This window comes from Spea bombifrons, chromosome 2, assembly GCF_027358695.1.
Source record: "Spea bombifrons isolate aSpeBom1 chromosome 2, aSpeBom1.2.pri, whole genome shotgun sequence".
Lineage (NCBI taxonomy): Eukaryota > Metazoa > Chordata > Amphibia > Anura > Pelobatidae > Spea > Spea bombifrons.
Window position 1 is genome coordinate 79047644 of NC_071088.1, and position 22223 is coordinate 79069866.

At 38.3% G+C, this 22223-nt stretch overlaps 1 protein-coding gene across 1 annotated transcript in view; it reads left to right on the forward strand.

Moving 5' to 3' along the window:
* The window catches only part of CALN1 (calneuron 1), a 149822-nt gene that overhangs the window by 50799 nt on the left and 76800 nt on the right, over nucleotides 1-22223 (forward strand). The window contains exon 3 of the mRNA XM_053454915.1: nucleotides 1380-1523. Within this exon, the coding sequence (XP_053310890.1) occupies nucleotides 1380-1523 (144 nt within the window). The remainder of the gene's footprint in view (nucleotides 1-1379; nucleotides 1524-22223) is intronic.

Here is a 22223-nt window from a genome sequence, read left to right on the forward strand (position 1 = left end):
TCTCTTTGACGCTCTGAATTGATACGTGATGAAAATGTATGAATAGAGAGAACGATTATCTTCTTGACATTCTCATGAGTCATTGTTAAAACTGTTTGCATCAAATTACTGTTAATAAGCACTCATTCATAGTGGCCAGATTCTTCTTTTTGCAAAGATGTGTAAGTTGGTATAATCACATAATTTGTTTTATACATAAAATAAGATACATTAGATGATCAGCATGAATCACTGAATGTGTCATCGTGCAAATGTTTAACTTGATGACTATCTGTTTTACCTACTTTTTGTGAGTGGTTTTATTATAATCACGATGTAAACGTAGCAAGAAGTGCTCTTGACCCCACTTGTTATGGGGCTTCTGCTTGTTTGTGCGGTAGTACCTAATCAAGATCAAGGGAGTCAATTGTTGGTGTCAAAATTTTCAAATATTTCATGTAAATTTAATATTGATTGTGAATATACTTGTGTAATGGCATAACAGATACATGAATGAAACTGTGGTATAGATTATCTAAGAAGAAACCCTTGACCTTTTCCTCTTTAAAGAGGACAGACAAAGTGTCAATTTCCCTTGTATTGTATGAGGTATTTACAATAATGAATTCAGTTCCAATCCACGGTAACCAGCAACGAGCGCTTTCCCCACCACAGTCACATTTCAAAGGCAATGTAAACACATATTGGCTTTTCCTGTCACGGTGTAAGATTGTCTTTCTTACGTTGTGGGCCTCAGTGTTAGCCTTAAAAATAATCTACAGTCAGTAATGGTAAATCTAATGCAACCCACCCACTCACACAGCAATTACAAACCTATCACAACGCATTTCTTTTTTCTATGTATAAGAACTAGCATAACTCCTATAATGTGTAGATCCAGAAAACAAAAAAGTTTGTGATGATGCCATACAGACCGCCTCACATCACTGACATTTTTAGAATCAGTTGTCCTTCACCGCCAGGGCACAGAACCATATAACATCCAAAAGCATTACAAAAAAAATCCAACATGTGGATTTTCTGCAAGATGGGGCAGAATACACTTTGGTCAATATATCTGCAGAGGCTTCACCTTTCATTTGTGTTCCGTAATACTCATGGCTATCGAATTGTATTTCTATGCAGGTTTTGATGAAAGTTTTCTTTTACGTTAAGGGTAAAACGGGTGAGAAATGAAGGTATGAATTGCACATCTGCTCTTAATTTCACTGTTGGGAATTATTTTCACTGGACAGCAGCTTTCAATAATGTGATATTTATGTATTTGAAGAGCATTACTGATAACAATTATTAGTAAGTTATGATAGTAGCGTTTAACAATGTATTTTTACCATAATTTACACTCACTTGTAAAACATTTTGAATTTCTTTTGTAACAGAAATCCGCGAAGCTTTCAGAGTGTTGGATCGGGATGGTAATGGCTTTATTTCAAAACAAGAGTTGGGTATGGCCATGCGATCTTTGGGTTATATGCCCAGCGAGGTTGAGTTGGCCATCATCATGCAACGTCTCGATATGGATGGTAAGTACTGAGGTTCAGCACGTTTTAAGGATAATTTAGATGGTTTAAGTTAAATATTGATATATTTTAAAAAAAAATACTGAAAATACCATTGGAAGTAGGTTATTTGGTGTTACTGAAAGCTATTGTTAATGGTAACGTTTAAGGGTCAAAAAGATGATAAGTGATTGAAGAGCTAATTTTCTAACATTGAATTTGATGGTAGATAAAAGCCATTTGGCTCATGTATTCTGACCAATTTTTACTGCTACAAAAATTCAAACCTTAATCGGTCCTTGGTCCCATGCATGCTTAAGTTCCCGTATTGCTTAACCACTACCATTTCTGCTGTTCCACTTATCTACTACACTCTCAGGGGTAGGAGGCTGGGTATGGAGATAGATAATATGGAAAAATAATAAAAAATAATATGGAAAAAAAATAGTCATATAATATTGTAGCAGAGAGATAAAAGGGCATGGACAGGAGGAATAAAAGGTAAGGGAAATAGGTGATCTGTATGAGACCTAGAAAACAGAAAGATGATAGATGAAAGTTGATAGACAAAGTCCTGCCACTGTGAATGTTCTACACTTTACTTCTTCCCAAAAGAAGAAAAAAAAATCATTTACACAAGATTTAAATAATAAAAAAATAAAATCTAGTGGCTAGATCATCAAGCTGTATGGATGATATTTCAAATAAAAACAGATTTATCAAATTGAGCAAGGCTTCAGGCTTTTGTATATATTTTTAATACTAAAATTAAATAACTGTAGCTTGTGTTTCATTATAAACCTAAACAACTTGCACAGCATTGTTTCAAACTTAATGAGCATAAACAGAAAGTTCACTAAGTGCAGATGAATGATTAAATACAGAAGCCATGTTTTTTCACATTGCCGTCTTCTAAGTGCCTGCAAATTGATTGCATTCAAATACAACAGGCTAGTGAATGAGTAGCCGGTGGAAAATCTTGACTCTCCTGATCTAGATCTTTGTTATCCAACAAGATGCCCATAGACTGGATCATCCCATTGAGAATTTCACAGCCTACATGCAATCTGATAATCGTTTGCTGTGTTACATTGATGTAAAAAGGTGCTATCATTTTTAGCCACCCATATTAAAATATTTTATACCCTGTCTAGATTAGCATTCTTGTACTTGTATCAACTGATTTATTTGCCATCTCTCTGATGTTCACCATTATTCCCCCTTTTCCCAAATTAATTAACATTTATTTGAATGCAGGTAACCAGCTCAATGCTCAATGTCCAATAAATACTAGTCAATAAACCTCCCAAATTACAGGGTCATGATCATTTTTTTTGTAAACTGTGCACCATTAAATATATGTCACTGCCAGGTTTATAAGGTTATAGCTATATAAGTGAAGCTATTTCTAGGATAGCATTTTGTCTCAGTTTCGTGTTTTTACCTCCAGGGCCATATTGTGTCCCTACCTATCATTTTTTAGTGTGAGGAATTAGCAAATAAGTGACTTTATAAGGCTTTATATTGCTTTATTGTTTAGTGAGCAAATGGTGTAGCATGGGAAAAGCATGTCCCAGTAAAGAGTACCCTTTTCTTAAAGGGATAGTGTGTGTACCAATTGACAACTCAGGATTTCAGTAAGTGAAAGCAGTAGTAGCATTTCAGTACAATTTATTAGGATGTCTTAGAGTTTCGGGTTAGGATTAGTGTTTGAACTGAGAGAATAGATTTTCTTGTTTTTAATAATACAATTTTTTTCCATTAAAATAGCATGAAATACAGTGTAGACTTTGTTAATGTTGTAAAGACTACTGCAGTAAAAAAAAACAGCTGATTTTTAATGGAATATCATCATAATTGCTCATTTTGCAGTTATGTTACACAGCTAGAAATGGCCTTATTTTCCACGAAAACTTTTGGACGGTAGTGTATATATACTTTATATATGTTAATTCTGGTAAAATTGGAATTTTAGATCTACTCATTTGCTTTGTGTTATAGTAATTCTTAAGGTGATGCTTATTATTTGCATTTACTTAATACACGGTGTAAGTATGCCCAGTGTGCTCTGTTTCTTGTTTTTGTAGCCATGTAATAGCTACTCCCCCCAAAGCCAATATAAAATAATACTATAATTGCTCTGTCTATGAAAATGAGTATAGCTGCTGCCTGCATGTTGTGTTAACATTTTAACATACCTTGCCTGGACCCTTTCCTTACAGATCCTCACGCTTTTACTGCTGCTGCATACGTAACCTCATGGCGCTCCTGTCTCTGAGCTTGTCCAACTCAGACCATTTGAAGAATTTTGGCTGGCCCTTCGTTAATTGACCCCCAGGCCAGCTCTCACCTGGCTACAGGGAACCAGCATTTGTTTATTCTTATGTTAGCAAGGAGGGGAATGCAGAATTTGTCTACTGATCTGGAAATCCTAGGGCCAGCTTCATATAATGGGAACACTTATAACTGATATCCAAAGACACTGTTGTAGTTCTAATTTATTGTAGTGCTTACCAGATTTTGGCTAATAAATTAAGCAGTGGACAGAACTTGACATTCTAAAGCTGAAACAGCCAATAATATATTTTCTTGACACCAGTACGAAGAGAGCTGGCTAAGGTCTCTAATTTATTTTACAAATATCAACTCTTGACAGCCACTTGCCTTTAAATACCAGAAATGCTGGATAACTAATGAGTTACTGTTTGAAAATACCAATGCACAAATAATTCCCTAGCCATAGCAAGTCTTTGAATGCTAAATTTACAAAAGAATGATTAATTCATTGTCCTGCCAAAAAACGCAGTTTGAATTTCTGGTATACTTTTATTGTTTGTAAATTCTTTTAGTACCTAGAATTTGAAGGGAATTCTGTTGAATTCAAAGATATGCATGGCAACAAATTTGGCAGCGCTTAGAAATACAGCCTCATAAGTTGGAGATTACATTCATTGAAAACAAAAGCCCAGGTCACAGTGTTAGTTTAATGTTTTTTGATGAGCCAAAATATCCAAATTGGGCCCAAAGTGTCAATATTATGTGTAGCCACCATTATTTTCCAGCACTGCCTTAACCCTCTTGGGCATGGAGTTCACCAGAGCTTCACAGGTTGCCACTGGAGTCCTCTTCCACTCCTCCATGACAACATCACGGAGTTGGTGGAAGTTAGAGACCATTATCTTTACCCTCAGCTTCTTAAGCAAGGCAGGTGTGTTTAGGGTCGTTATAATGTTGGAATACTGCCCTGCGGCCCAGTCCCCGAAGACAGGGGATCATGTTGTGCTTCAGTGTGTCACAGTACATGTTGGAATTCATGGTTCCCTCATTGAACTGTAGCTCCCCAATGCTGGCAGCACTCATGTAGGCCCAGACCATGACACTCCCACCATCATGCTTGTAGGCAAGACACACTTGTCTTTGTAGTCCTCACCTGGTTGCCGCCACACACGGTTGACACAATCGGAACCAAATAAGATTATACTGGTCTCATTGGACCACAGGACATGGTTCCAGTAATCCATGTCCTTAGTCTGCTTGTCTTCAGCAAACCGCGGGCTTTCTTGTGCATCATCTTTAGAAGAGGCTTCTATCTTGGACGACATGCAGACCAATTTCATGCAGCGTGCGGCGTATGGTCTGAGCACTGACAGGCTGACCCCCCACCCCTTCAACCTCTGCAGCATTGCTGGCAGCACTAATACGTCTATTTCCCAAAAACAACCTCTAGATGTGACGTTGAGCACGTGCACTCAACTTCTTTGGTTGACCATGGTGAGGCCTGTTCTGAGTGGAACCTGTCCTGTGAAACCGCTGTATGGTTTTGCCAGGGTCTTGGCAATCTTCTTATAGCCTAGGCCATCTTTATGTAGAGCAACAATTCTTTTTTTCAGATTCTCTTTGCCATGAGGTGCCATGTTGAACTTCCAGTGACCAAGATGAGAGAGTGTGAGAGCAATAATACCAAATTTAACACACCTGCTCCCCATTCACACTTGAGACCTTCTAACACTAGCGAGTCACATGACACTGGGGAGGGAAATGGCTAATAGGGCCCAATTTGGACATTTCCACGTAGGGGTGTACTCACTTTTGTTGCCAAGGTTTAGACATTAATGGCTGTGTGTTGAGTTATTTTGAGGGGACAGTGTTGTCACATGAAGAGCTATAATAAAATATTTACAAAAATGTGAGGGGTATACTCACTTGTGAGATACTATATATATATATATATATATATATATATATATATATATATATATATGGTAATAAGAGCTTTAATTTATTTAGACAAACAAACAAAAGAGGTATTGTTCATAGCAGTTGTTTTTGATATTATTTTTTGTGCTCTGATGTCACATCCTGCGTTCCAATTCACTACAAGTTCAATTCTGGCACAGTTTGCTAATTATTACTTGTGCCAGACAATAAGAACCTCCATCTGTAATTAAATTGCTGCTCAAGTGAGCGTGTGAGACACTGACATTTTACTTGAAAGAAATCTATATATATGTTATTGCATCTGCTATTTATTCCACTTTTTGGCTAGTATTAACACCTTAATAAGTCTTAATAAAATAACCAAAAAATATGTATAGACATTCACACACACACACAAGAATTAAAGAAATGGAAGGTTGTAGTAGTAATTCAGAAAGCCTCTCCAGACATATCCACAAATGATATGACAAATATATACAAATGAATCTGTGTGATCCCTAATGCATTAACAGGTCTGAACAGATGACACAACTGTGGGTGGGGGGGGGAGGTTGTATGAGGGCCATTGTTGGGCTAGTGCAGTTAATAAAAAACCCAATGGAATATTTTTGCAGATTGCTCCACGTATACCACTTTGAACCGGAATTGCTTTTTCATACATAACCCACAATGGCATCTCATTATGTCAAATAAAATGTCACCCAATAGAAAAAGTTAATAGCTGCAAATGCAGTAAAATGCGCAATTCATTGCCTAGGCACGGCAAATTTTATTATGTAAGCTGGGCAGGTTTTTACAAGAAAACCTGTGTGGTTGAATATACAATACTACAATTATGTTCACCTCAGGTGTAATCAAAACATTATTTTAAAATTATATAAAAAAAACTTTTTTATAATGGAGCCTTTTGTCAAAGCTCATGCTTTTATTCTGGCCAACATAGAAAAAGATGTAAAGTTTCTTTAGAACCCTAGAGGTCTTTTCTTAAGATGCCTAATATCTGGCCCATATGAGGGATGAATGGGAGTGAGATAAGACTTTAAGATTTATACAATCATCAAGTACTGTCTACTAAAACTCTTTATATTATTGCTCATATTTCTATGGTATTACATGGAAGCAAGTTAATAATTTCAGTTGATAATACATTGATTGTGAAGGCAACACTGCAGGAGTATATAAAGCAAATACAGCATAATTCAGAACTGGGGCTTTAAAAGCATTCCCTTGTACTTTGACATGCTTGCTGTTCATGCAAGTGGAATTGACTCATCATTCAATATGAGCCCCTGGTGTTAAAGATGTCCTTTCTAAAGTGTTTGACATATCATTATGGAGCCTCAGCAAGTTGTCTAGGGTCAAAATACATCCATAAGGTTGCGTGGACACAGTCTGAGCTGTTTTCCAAGTGGTAATGTATACATTAGTGTCATTGGGATAGAAGTAATTATGCATCTTGTAAAATGTTTTCTGCGGCTCTTGAGTAAAGACGTTCTCGGAAAAAGGAAAGTGATTAGGTTGAAATAAATTTCCCATTCCAAATTATCTCCCAGAATGAGTAGTAAATGCAGTGCAGATAGAGCAGTGATAAATGACTGTGGGTTTACTGGGTAAAGTAAGCTATTAAGCGTGTAGAGATGGTTTCTAGTGATATTATAAAAATAACTAAATACAGACTACAGTATGATTAAGTCTCCTGTAGAGTGTTGAAATATTATATTTGCACATATCCTCTCATTGTCGGAGAACCGGAAAACACATATAACTATAACAAGACACATATCGCAGTATAAACAAACCTGTACAGGCATATCATCCTTATATTACCCTGATGCCTAATCACTTTCATTTAAACCATCGAACACTTAGGGCAGTTATCAGTTTGATGGTTCCTGATGCCCCATAACAAAAAAAATATATAACATAATATAATGTTACTAATGCAAAAAAACAAACAAACAAACAATATTTCCTGGTAATTACCAAACTATTTTACAGTCCAGTGGTGTAGGTGATCATTTTTTATGTTCCTTTCTTTTTTCAATCCTCTTTTTGGATGGCCCCTTTTAATTGGCCAAGAGGACTAAGGTAAGCTTAAATCAGCTTTTTTTTTTTTACAGGTTGTATACTTTGAGATACATTGGATGAGCCTCACACTTCCCTTCCTAATTTGTGTGTTTTTTAATTTACTTAACTCCTTCCCACAGCATAGGGGATGGATAGGGAGAGACATGGTTACACATTAACCTCCCCAATCCCACTGGCAACGTATAGAAACAAAGGGAGAGGTATACCCAGGGCCGGCCCGACAATGGAGCTGAGTGGGGCAACCGCTCCAGGCGGCACTTTTGAAGGGGCGGCACTTTGCCGCCCCAAGCCCCCCTTTTTTTTAAAGCGAAAGAGAGAGAAAGGGGCCTCTCTCTCTCCTCTGCGGCGAGTCTCCCTGTTCGGTCTCGGTGCCGGCTTGTAATGCTGAGTGCCGGAAGAAGGACTGCTGAAAGGTAAGTACAGGGGGGGGGGTAAGGGTAGATAATAGGGAGGGAGGGATTCCTCTTTTGCAGTACAACGTTTCAGTCTTTATTTGACTTTCATCAGGACAACTATCCATAGACTGTGTATATTACTTTGCCTTGTTACCTAGCACCAGGCTACTACAGAATTGGTTTGGAGTGCAATAGCATATTATTGGTTTTGTATATATATATATATATATATATATATATATATATAGTAGAGGCATTATTGAACACTCATCTACAGACACCAGACAAGCCAGAAGGCTTGTTTTTCCTCAGAAATCTCATGGTGCTGCCACAACCACAAGGGATTCTGGGTAGGCGAATGCAAATAAGATCAACAATGATTTTGCCTCCATATCTCCTTTATACATGGATCCCTTGAAACTAATTGCCCGCTGTACAAGACAGCCTTTAGACAAAACTCAGGTAAGAGGTGCAGTTGCCAGATCACCAGACAGCTGTTTTGATGTTAATGGGACTCGTCAGCATGAGGTTGTGATACTGGCTTAATACTTGAGGCTTGGGGTAGCATGATAAATACCATTACAGAATCCCTTGTGGTTGTGGCAGCACCATGAGATTTCTGAGGAAAAACAAGCCTTCTGGCTTGTCTGCTGTCTGTAGATGAGTGTTTAATAATGCTTCTACTACCCCCTTAATTTTAAGTGGAAGGGGTTTCCATCACCTTTTCCCACCATAACTTATGTAATGGTATATATATTCCCATCCCTTGTATTCCAGATTTTTTTAATGATTATTTTGTGACACATACAAAGATGGCCCTAGCTCTTAAAATATAACTTTGTGCGGCTAGAGGTTTTGATGTTACAGTGCCAAATATGTGTCAGCAGAAAACCATTAACTACAGTAACAATTAATTAACAAAACAAAACTATGCAGCTACTTAAGTACATTCTTGCATAGTCAATTTAGATTGACAGAGTTCTCCCAGTACTGTGATTACAACTGACCCTTATGTTTTTTATTGGTATCATGGTGATTAGCAAAGATGGCAAGCAACTGGCGTGATCTCAACTCAATGTTTTAATACTATCCTAGGGAGTCTTTTACAAAAGTTAAGACAGAAATGCTACCAGCTGAGAATCTCTCTGCAAATCGCAAGTCTGTTCACCAACTCAGGGAGGATATACATTACTTTATAGAAATTAGCTCTTGCAAATAACGTTGCAAATAACGTATCTACTATAATTCCCACTTAGGGATTTACAATTAATTTATAATGCAGCAGTGTAAGACGGATTAAAGACCGGTTAATACAGCTTAATATCATATAATTATTTCACTAGTCATGGTACCTATTTTGTATTTTAGCTTGAGAACTGCAGTTTCTCCTGTCATTTTTTCTGAAAAAGGCGGAAGTCATAGAGCTTAGGGTTGATCTTTTTAGAGTGGTCTGAAAATTATTTCTGTCTTTTTTATTGTGGCTATACTATATTATTTTAGTAAGGTTCAGTTTATAACATTAAATGTACACATTTCAAATATTTGATTTGCAACAATAGTATTTATAAAAAAAAATAGTTACAATATACAGTAGAAAATCTCTCTTAAAATCAGATCTCTTATTAAATAGAAAACCTGTTTTCAGCTTGTTTTAAATGTCTATTTTTATAATTTTTATTACTTATTGAACCGAGGATAAACTACAGCCCGTGTGAATTTAGTAGCTAAATGAAGTTACAGATAAAAGATGCAACTGGTCTCCAATAAAGTCTTTATTTATTCTAAAATAAAGGTGTGATGGAACCATAAACCCCTTGTCAATATGCTAAAAAATCATTTCTGTCTGTATTGTATATGGATCTGATTAATGTCTGCCCCTCTAGTGTATTCTTTTGTGTTTCATATACTGGTATGTTACCTGTTCATTGCTTGAAAACATAATTATTTTTAATTGCATTTAATTGTATTTTTTAAATAAGCGTTAACAGTTAAACAGTTAGAGCAATGTCAATATATAAAAACAATATCATTTTATCAGCCTTAATGCCAGTCATTATGAATAAATGTCATTGTTTTGTATTGGACCTTTCCTTTGTAAGTTACTCTAATAATGCTTTTATTATGTATGTAACGTAAAAAGGAAACATAATGATACTTCTACCTTTAGAGTTTTACTTCCAAATGCCGTCTTTCTAATTTTGTTGTTTTGCATTTTAGTTGAAACAGGCCACTAGCAATGGGGCGGTCTTGTTACCTAGTGCAGAAATAGAATAGTGTAACAATAAAATTATACAGAACTGTGGAATATCAATAAACTATATTAATAATGATGAGCTTTTTATAAAAAGAAAATGAAGAAAATATATTATGTAGAGTGTTTTCAGTATTCTAGCACAATGTTACAAAATGTAGCAGAGCAGTAGCTAGCACCCGATGCAAGAACGGAAAATTGTGCCCCCCCCACCTCTGCCTTTACACATACCTGCCCATAAACACACAGACACATACACTGCCCTTACACACGACTGCTCATACATGCTGCCTTTACACACACCTGTCCATAAACACATATATACACATGCACTGCCCTTACACACAGCTACCTTTACACACACATATGCACATGCAGATACACACACCAGCTTACGAACACACATATACCTACACTGCCCTTACACACACCTCACCATACACACTGCCTTTATACACACCTTCCCATTAACACGCATATACACATACATTGCCATTACACACACATTTGCACATACATACACACACCAGCTTACAAACACACAAATACATGTATTCTAAAGAAGGTCTGAGATGTGGAATGGAACTGTTTGAAGTCTGGCTACATGTGTATCATTGTCCTGCAAAGCTGGAAAGAAAATTACACGGGAACCATGCTGCAGCTCTGAAGTGTTAACATAATAGAAATGTGCTCAAATGTTCGAATAACATTCACAAGAGTTCATGATCACGATGGAGACTTTAGATTTTTGCAGTTCTACGTTATGGAGAAGCATGGACACCCATGATCCTCTGGCACTATTCAATATACCTGGAAGCATCCACAAGCTCGGATCACTGCGGCAATAACGTTGCATACAACATCATCATGAAAATACAGAGGCCTCAGGAAGACAGACTTCACCTGGAGACTCTGGGTTACAGCTGGAAGGTATGCTGCTATAGCATCCTCGAAAATATGACCACTTTGGTAGCTGTTCACACAAAAAAATATCTTGACAAATGCATAGATATTTCCTGCTGATCAGAGTAAGGCAAATTCTAAATACTGTTCAGGAAGACTAAATTTTGTTTTGGGGCACAGTCAGAAATACCATTTATACAGTGGCGTAACTACACTGGTTTCTTGCACAAGTTTGCACTGATTCAAAATTGTTACATAGTTATATAGTACATAAGGTTGAAAAAGGACCTAAGTCCATCAAGTTCAACCCTTCTACTTAACATTCCTACTCTTGTTCCAAAAGAAGGCAAAAAAAACCCCAATTAAGCTACTTCGAATTCTCTCATCAGGGGGAAAAATTCCTTCTTGACTCTTGGATCAAGAAGCTCTAAAATATTAATTCTATTGATAGCCCTTTTTTTGTTCAGAAAGGGCATGGTCTAGTTTGGAAGGTGGCCTTTCTAAACTATGTTGAACCGGCATGGGGAGAGTGGAATGGTTCAGGTTGTACAGTTGTGTGAAATAGAAAGTACACCTTCTTTGAACTCTATGATTTTACAAATCAGGGCATACAACAGTCATCTATTCCTTAGCAGGTCTAAAAATTAAGTAAATACAACCTCACATGAACAACGATACATCACATATTACACTATGATTTATTCAACAACAAAAAGGCAAAAATGGTGAAGCCATGTGTGAAAAACTAAGTACACCCTTAATGCTTTCATAGGAATTAAGATGTCAAGTAGCAAGCAGGTGCTGCTAATCAAATGTCATTGATTAATTGAGCATCAGCAAGTGTGACTACCTCTATAAAAGCTTTAGCACTTTGGTGGTCTGGGGCATTCAGAATTCCTCCACAAAGATGTGAGAGACGGAAAACCATTACTTCAAGTTATTTTCACACATGGCTTCTCCATTTTGGCTTTATTTTTGTTTAAGGCAAAGGTGGGACATGTTACCTGGAAAAGTTGGTGGGCCCTGGGGCAGTTTTCGCACTGGGGCCCTGTGGTTTCTAGTTATGACTCTGCTTTTATATTTGAATCATTCTATTTCTTAAGATTTGAAATTGTATTCCAATACAGATATATGTAATACTCAAGGCCACTGCATTGACATGGTCGTGTAATGACAAGGCTGCAATAACATTTTTTGCTGTTTCAAACAAATACATCAAAGAAATTGTTATCATAAAGAAAAATATTTTGTATATCTTTCTTCAGTCTCTCTTATGAAAAACTATTTTATTATATATTTATATTTACAAAAGATGCCTATCGAAATCTTGTGGGCCAAGGATAATTGATTCAAATAACATTCTATTAGTGATAATGAAAAATTAACATAGGCTAAGTCATATAAAAATACATTCTTTCTGAAATGAGTGGATAACACCAAGGCTGACAAGGGGTAAAAATGTTTTGATATTCAATGAGTCATGGACTTTTCTTTCCTTGACGATGCATGATTTCATGTTTACTAAGTTATCATTGCTTAGTTTTTAAAGGGAAACCTTTTTTTAAAAATAGTACCTGTTACCTACCTGTTGCCATGCAGGAGAGGAGACCTCCTCTCTCCACTCAGCTGCACGAGTACCGCCACAGCGGCAGCCACCACAGAGGAGAGGGAGACCTCCCTCCACCACATGACTGCCGTCGCAGCTGCCACAACGGAGAAGAGGGAGACCCCCTTCCTCTTCTCGTCCACCTCTGCAGTCCTCTGAAGAGCCGCGCAGGAAAGGGGGACCTCCTTCTGCGTGGCAACCTGCCTCTAGTGGCGAACTCCCCAAACTACAGGTCTATATGATGGGAGATTACGCCACACTCAAGATGGCCGCAAATCCTGATACCGGAAGTGACGTTCGTACTGTTTTGTCAGCAAATTTTAATCTGAATTTCCGGTTCCTATATAAACACCTCAGTCTGAATGATCCTTGCCTTCTGATGGTCGTCTATGCCTAGTACTAGTCCTCAGAGCGGGTTCTGATATTTAGTCCTTTTTGACCTCGGCTTTGCTTCTCGACCACATGTATTCTCTGGCATCCTGACTTTGGCGTGTTTACCTGTTTTCTGGAATCCTAACCTCGGCTTGTTGAACGTTACCGTACCCTTGAGTCCTACCTGACTTCGGTGTCTCCTATCCAGCTGTTGCGTGACAGTACCATTTAATAAAAAGTCCTTAATGGTGTTGTTTAAAACAGTGTTAGTTTTAATGAAGTGTATCTTTGTGTTTACGTGGGTAATTTAGTAATAGTATCTTAATCTCCAACTATTAGTTTAACATATTGAGAGTGTCATTGCAGAAAGAATCTGACATATGGAAAAGGGACATATAGTGATAAAGATATGGCAGGTATGAAAAAAATATGTTAGGGTGGCATATATGGGTATAAGGCATTCCAGAAATGCCCTTTGCCCCCATTTAACACACACACACACTTACTTACTTACCGGTGCTTCCAATTTCCTGCTGTATTGCCGGGGCAGCGGGTTGACGTCTCCTTCCGCTGCAGCCGGAAGGAGGTGGAGTTGGCAGCGGGGGTTTGTCTGCGTCCGTCACGCATACCTTCCCCGACTGTTAGTGATCAGAGTGCGGCACCGGTGCGGGGAACTCTGATCTCTGACAGTCGGGGAAGGTATGCGCGACGGACGCAGACAACCCCCGCTGCTAGCCACACCTCCTTCCGGCTGCAGCGGGCGTTGTCTACGCGGATTGCGTAGACGTCAACCCGCTGCCCCGGCAATACAGCAGGAAGCACCGGTAAGTGTGTGTGTGTGTGGGGGGTGTTAAATGGGGGGGGGGACAGGAGGATCCAGGTCCCCTGCAGCGGTGCGGGGGATCTGGATCTTAGTCTCATAATCAGACCTCTATTTGAGGTCTGATTAGAAGACGACCCCGATTAGAAGACGAGGGGTATTTTTCAGAGCATTTGCTCTGAAAAAAACCTCGTCTTATAATCGAGCAAATACGGTACTTTTTAAAGACATCAAACTCTCACCATTCAATTATATATTTTTTGAGTTTGACAATTTGTCCGTAATTGACATGTTTTTACACTGTTTTAGGGAATTTACATGTTTAGCATATATATATTTTACATTGTATTTTACCACTTATTATGTGACCTACAAAAAAACCTGGTGTGAGCTATATGTTCTCTTCCTCTCTGTTTTTTTCTTTATACAGTGAACTGTTATGATCATAGCTTTTAGCACAACTAAATGAATTCATTAATACTGCCTATAGCTTTTTTTGTCAATCAGTGTAAAAGTTATTTAGTGTATGAGTTCCCTTTATGGAAGTTGAGATCAGCAGCAGCCTGTGGCTGAACCACGATTAGTCAATCAATTTTATGTCCTGAAATTATCCCGTCCCTTTAAACGGCTGGCATTGTTTATCTTCATGATGCCTTGCAATACAAAATGATTTGTAAAACTAAACTAGCAATGTCATGTTGTGGCCAATGGTCTGGGACTTTTTTCACAGTTTGGACTAGGCCCCCTAGTTCCAGTGAAGGGTAATGTTAATGCCACAATATACAAATACATTTTAGACAATTGTATGCTTCAACTTTGTGGCACCAGTTTGTGGAAGGCCCTTTTCTATTCCAGCATTATTGTTCCCATGTGCACAAAGCTAGGTCCATAAAGACAGGGTTTGACGACTTTGTGGAGAAACTTGAGTGGGCTATACGGAGCCTTACTACACTTGCGCAATGCAGTAAACACATCTCCCACACTGTCAAAATGATCCCATACTTGATTACAGTGGTTTAGACCAGGTGAGGTGATAGTGGTATTAGTTTTTTCGTGGGGGAAACATTCCTCAGAGATTTTGCAACAAGGTGCTGGAAACATTCCTCAGAGATTTTGGTCTATATGGGCATAATGGCATCACTCAGTTGCTGCAGATTTGTCAGCTGCACATCCATGATGCAAATCTCCCGTTCCACCGCATCCCAAAGGTGCTCTATTGGATTGAGATCTGGTGACTGTGGAGGCCATTGGAGTACAGTGAACACAATGTCATGTTTAAGAAACCAGTTTGAGATGATGTGAGCTTTGTGACATGATGCTTTTGACCTGCTGGAAGAAGCCATCAGAAGATGGGTACACTGGTCATAATGGTATAGACATGGTCAGCAACAATACTGATGCTGTCGCGTTTAAACAATGTTCAATTTATACTAAGGGGCCCAAGGTGTGCATGAACCGTTGATACAAGGCAAGATGGATCCATGCTTTCATGTTGTTTATGCCAAAGTCTGACCCTGCCATCTAAATGTCGTAACTGGAATTGAGACTCATAAGACCAGGCAACGTTCTTCCAGTCTTCCATTGTCAATTTGGTGGGCCTGTGTGAATTGTAGCCTCCATTTCCTGTTCTTAGCTAACAGAAGTGGCACCCACTGTGGTCTTCTGCTGCTGTAGTCCATTTGCTTCAAGGTTCGATGTGTTCTGCGTTCAGAGATGGTATTCTGCATACCTTGGTTGTAACGAGTGGTTATTTGAGTTACTGTTGCCTTTCTGTCAAATTGAACCAGACTGCTCATTCAAAAAAGTGCTTTTTTAAATTTTCACTATATTTTATATTTTTAATAATTAATAAGATGATATGATCATGATATGATAAAAATAAAGAAAACCCTTCTTGTCTTGAAAAAAAAACCAATATATAATTTCTGTGGGTACACTAAATGAGAAGAAAGTCACAGCTAAACACAAACACTGTGGAAATGTTAAAACAGCCATTGTCACAAAGCGTACAAAAAATAAAAAAAAACAGCTGTGTCCTTAAGGGGTTAATATTTCTTTTTGGTTTGTTGGGGGTCCCACCTAATTTTCGGGGGTTTGTACGCAATGCATGAGAGCCCTTAAAATGCAGACGTCTATTATTTACCTATAAAATCAAACAGTTGTTTTGAATATAAATTTTCTTTAAGCTTTTCATTCTATGAGCTTTGCAACCTCATTAAATCATAGACACAGTAATAGCTGATCATAAAGATGTCGAATCACTTAAAAATGTAGCTGAAGCCATTATCTTTGCAGTACACCTGAAAGAGGTCCTCATTATGTTTTAGCAAGTCCTCACATGTCCTTTGTTAATTACATTCTTGAATAATTATCAACCATCTCTGACATGTTTTTTTTCCCAAGGAATACATCTGGGCAATTTTTTACAGTTTAAAATTAATTATGCTAATGGTGCCTTACTTATTAAAATATTAGAACAATCTGTGTTTTGCCCTGTTTTAAGTTGCTAGAAACACATGTCCTAATTACATTGAGCAGTACTATACAGTTGCTAGCAGTTCTTCAAAGTTATTACTACTTACCATTGCTGTTTTGAAAAAAAAAAATACATTGGGCTATAAATAAAACCATTGCTCATTTGCAAGCCTTACCAAAAAATAGATGCTAGGCAAAAGAAGCAGATGCCCATATCAATTGATTTTACCAAAATAATAACTAAGGCATAATGAAAGTCAAAACATAGACTAGCGATATGCCAGATGCCCTGGATTATTAATAGTTATATATATGCAGAATTTCTGGGGATTCTAGTGATATGGAAATACAGTAGGCTTTTGAAATATTGAATTTTGTAACATTTTATAGATGGCTAAGCCTAATTGTAGTTTGTAGTTGTTTTGCTCTTAATTAGCTTTCTTTATTACAAGAATAAATCTGTATTTAGAATTATGCTAAAATAACTTTCTAAGGGAATAACAATATCAGTTTCTGTTTATTTATAATACAAACATATAATCCGACTGCACATAACATCCACTTGGCTATCTAGTCTGCCCATTTTCTTAGATTCAGAATAGCGTAATGCCTATCCTATGGATATTTAACTTCCCTCGCTGTATTAGCCTCCACCACCTTCTGCCTGAAGGCTGTTCATTTTACACATCCCGCTCAGTAAAGTAAATATTCCTTACATTGCGTATAAACTTGAACCGAGAGATGAGAGAAGTTATTTTTATATATTTTTATGGAGTCTGAGGATTGTTACATTATGGATTATTTTTTTCTTTTTTAGTTTGACACTTACATTTCTGTAGTACATAAATAATCCTGTTACATTATTTTGATGTAAAAATACCACTGATGTCACCATTAGGGAAACCATGCAGTTCCAACAAAATGTTAAAACAAATTACACACATTATATATACAGTATATATATATACCGTATTGGCTCGAATATAGGCCGCACTTTTTCCCCCCACTTTAAGTCTTTAAAGTGGGGGTGCGGCCTATATTCGGGGTCTAGCGCCCGACGCCCGGGACATGCAGTCCCGGGTGCCGGGCAGGCAGCGGGGTTAGGATACAGATCCCTGCAGCGGTGCAGGGGACCTGCATCCTACTCTCCGATACGCTCAGACAGCCTCCTCTGCCAGCACTTTCCACGGGGGGGGTGCCAGCACGGGAGGTTGTCTAAGCGCATCGCCCGGACGGTCACTGGCTGCGGCGATGCGGGTAAACAGCCTCCGGGTTGTTTACCCGCATCGCCGCAGCCGGTGACCGTCCACACGATGCGTTTAACCTCTGCCCCCAAGACTTACCGGAGCAGACTCCCGGGTGTCTTGCGGGGCCGGCGGGGGACATCTACGCAATACGCGTATACAACTTCCGGTTGTTCCGGATGCCCCCCCGCCGGCCCCGCAAGACACCCGGGAGTCTGCTCCGGTAAGTCGGGGGGGGGCAGAGTGGCAGCATATCTCGGGGGGGGGCAGTGGCAACATATCTCGGGGGGGGAGGACAGTGGCAGCATATCTCGGGGGGGCAGTGGCAGTATATCTCGGGGGGAGGAGGATAGTGGCAGCATTTCTCGGGGGGGGAGACAGAGTGGCAGCATGTTTTTTTTTTTTTGGTGCTTTTTCTTTAAAAAAGCACCAAACTTTTAGGGTGCGGCCTATATACGGGGGCGGCCTATATCCGAGCCAATACGGTATATGTATATATATATATATATATATATATATATCCTAAAATTAGTGCTATATCTTCGCAAAAATTCTCTTATGAAAATACTGACATTTTAAATGCCCATGGGGTATCTAGTTTTAAAAGATATATGATTTGAGGAGGTAAATCGAATTGGCTAGGTTCAAAGATGTCCCAAAAACAGGACATGGGCACAGACTGACCACATGTTGAAATTCCAAAAAAAAAATGCACACCTCGCAAAGGTGGGCTTTTACCTCCAAAAACCCCTGACAAACCTATGCATGGGGGTATCACTGTCCTCAGGATATGTTGTCGAACACATGTTGTTTAACAGTACCAGGAGCTGTAAATTCATACCTAAAGTAGAACGTGTGTGGAAAAAAACACATACAAAATACTACTGCAAATTTTGACAAAGACTGTTGGTAAAATGTGTACATGGAATGAAATAAAATACCAGCATTTGAAATGCTCTCTGGTGTCTTTTTTGTGAAACATCTATGTTTGATGGGATAACTTACAGTAAATGGGCTGGCTTCAAAGATCTTCCAAATAGGGCATGGGGGCAAAATTCCAATTTGAAAAATGGATACCTCCCAAATGTTGCTTTTTAGTTCCCAAACAACCCAACAAACTCACAAACTCGTGCATGGGTGGGATCACTATACTCAGGAGATGTTGAACACATATTGGGTGTTGTTTTACAGTGACATATACCAGGAGCTGTACATTCATAAACAATTCAAAAAACAGTACCGCAGTTTGACAAAAGCTGGTGAAGTTGTTGTATGGAAAGAGTTAAAATACACTACTAGTATTTAAAATACCTTGAGGTGATTAGTTTTCAAATATATATGGCTTAATGGGGTTACATTGAAGTGGCTGGCTTCACATAGGACATGGGGCAGTGTGACCATATTTGAAAAAAAACGGTTTTGAAATAGCAATATGCTACTTGTACTTATTGTCCTATAACGTGCAAAAAACATTGGGTATGTAATTGGGTATGTAATATTAGAATATATTTAAATTATATAATATTATCAAAATAATGGTGTCTAAATAAAGTTCTTCTTGTCCTAAAAAAACAATGTAACACTTTTATGGGTACAGTAATGAGAAAATTACAGTTAAACACAAGCACCACAGAAATGTCGCGAAGGGTACAAAAAAATAAAATCAGCCATTGTTACGGGTTCAAACCAAAACAATAAAAACAATTACCAAAGGAGATAGGGACAACCTTTTTTTTCTCCTTTTTTCTTAAGACAGTCTGCGCTTCCCATTGTAATTTCCTTTCACCTCTCTTTCTTCTTACATGAAATGGGGGGTCTGCCTAGACATGGAACACCACTAGAAATTGATTTTTTTTTTTTTTTTTAGTGGGACCAGTAGAATTATTTTTCTTTCTTATTACAATGTGCAGTGACAACTATTCTTTTTAATGACTGGATAAAATAAGTTTTATATTTGCTGGTAATATCTTAAATAGTATATGATTGTATGTCAATATATTGAATGTTAAGCAACTGAACGAATTACTTATGATTACTTTTAAGTATTCCCCAAAAAGCAGAGTAAATTGATTACTTTACATGTTTTTTAAAAATAAAATAACACAGAATGAATGCACAGAATAATGTAGTCTTGCTATCCAGTGGAATCCTATGTAAGAAGATGCAAGTATGAGCAAGTATGCGTGATCAAGGGAATGGATGAGTATATGAATGAGTGAATGAATGTTTGTGAGTGTGTGTGATAGCATGGATGTGTAAGTGTGTGTGGGGGGTAGCATGGCAAAGGAAGCCTGTAAACACATGCCTATCATGCCCAGGTTTTAGCATGTACCGGCTGCCTGGGCATGATAGGAGTGCAGTTGTGGTTAGCAATTTTTATATATATATATAACAGCAGTCATACTCCTATCATGCCCAGGCAGCCGGTACATGCTAGAACCTGGACATGATATATATATATATATATATATATATATATATATATATATATATATATATATATATAATATTGTTGTTGATTTTTGTGGTCCAATTTTGGTGTGTTAATCACACCAAAATTGGACAGAAAAATTCAATAACAATATTAATATATCATATATATTAATGCTATTTTTTTTTTAAAACATTTCTTTAAAGGTTGGGGGGGATTTTCGGTTTCGGCCAAGTGAATCCTAAATTTTCGCGGGGAAATATGCAGAATGCCCACAAATACATTTACCCCTTCCCACCTCCCAGGTAAATGTAAGGCAGGAGATGCATTCGGCCAAATGCCTGTGATGTACTCACCTCCACTCAGCACCAGCACTGGCTCTGGAGATATGGAATAAAGAAAAAATACTGTTTATGCTGCATACTGAACTTTCAACCAAAAAGTCTTCATCAGTACTGAAAAGAAAACATACAGACAGTACACAATTCTTCTGAGAAGGTCACACCTAGATCTGCATTGGGGTATTGGTGTTAGTCCCAGTTCCTTTTTTAGTCCCCAGTTCCAACTTTTTTTTTTCTTACAGAAAATTAATTAGAGATACCATAGAAATCATTGAAAATGTCAATGCCTCTATACGGAAAATTAGAAAGCCTTGATATTTGATGTTTCATTTAACATTGAGAGCATATGATGTCATAAATGTGTATTATGTTCTGCATGTGTTATTTTTAATAGAGTGGCCATTTTAATGGGGAAAGTCTATGAAAAAATATGTTCTCCTCAGTATACAGTGCTGTATTTAGAAATGTAGATTAGCACTGCAAAAACTCGGTTTTATTTTGCTCCAAAAAATGTTCTTTACAGGCAGACATGGGAGCTGCTATTGTTTTCAGTAGACTTGGGCGCTGGCCAACTCTTCATATTCGTCTTAGTGGGAAAAAAATCTTCCTATTACACAAATATTCGCCTGTTCCTGTGTCTGCGACTATTCGTGTACATTCTTCGTTTTTTTCTTTGTTTTTTTGTAGAAGGGGGTTAATACGGGGTTAACGCAGAATGCACTATGCAGCAAATTTGGTGCCAGGAGTTTAAAGGTCCGTAGGAGCAACTCTATTGGTCGCTGGCAGGGGCTTCCCCTTCCATCAACCAATGAAGTGTATTTGCACTTCATTGATTCACGGCAGACGAGCACCGTGCTGGCTACCAATAGAGTCTCTCAGAGATCTCCCCAGGCCAAGTTCAGCGTCAGGAGTTAAAGGGCCATAAGAACGACTTTATTGGTCACCGGCAGGAGGGGGGAGACCATTTGGTTGATGCTAGAGGAGGCCCCTGCCGGCGACCAATAAAGTTGTTCTTATGGCCCTTTAACTCCTGACGGCGAATCTATGGATTTCCACTCCCGCTAACCCCTGCGGTGCTGCCTAGATAAGGTAAGCTAGATGGGGAAGGGACCAAGGAGATTAGTAAACCATGTCCGTTTGTTCTGTATTCGGGCTGAACAATGAAAACGCACCTTTAGTGTTCGTTTTCATGCTCGCCCGAATACGACTGCACATGTCTAGTTTTCAGGCATGTGATATTTTGAGTGTTTTTCAAACAACAGACTAAGCTGTTTTTTATGACAATGCAAATAAAGTCTGGCTTCTTTCGTTTCCTCCTTGGGCTTTTATTAGTAAGAGTGTCCAGCTGGGTAATTAAGACTGAGACATTTTATTGTTTACCAAAGGTGGTAACACTCAATATTTCAGATGTTCAAATCAGGAAAGGGGAGACAGGTTTGGAGGTTGGTTACGTGGGCGCTGCGGTGGAGGTCTGTGTGAGCTGTGGGCACTCTAATGGAGGCCCGTGCTGCAGGACAGGCCTCCATTAGAGTAAACCTTAGATATAATTAGATATAAAATTTGCCTTATCACTTTGATTT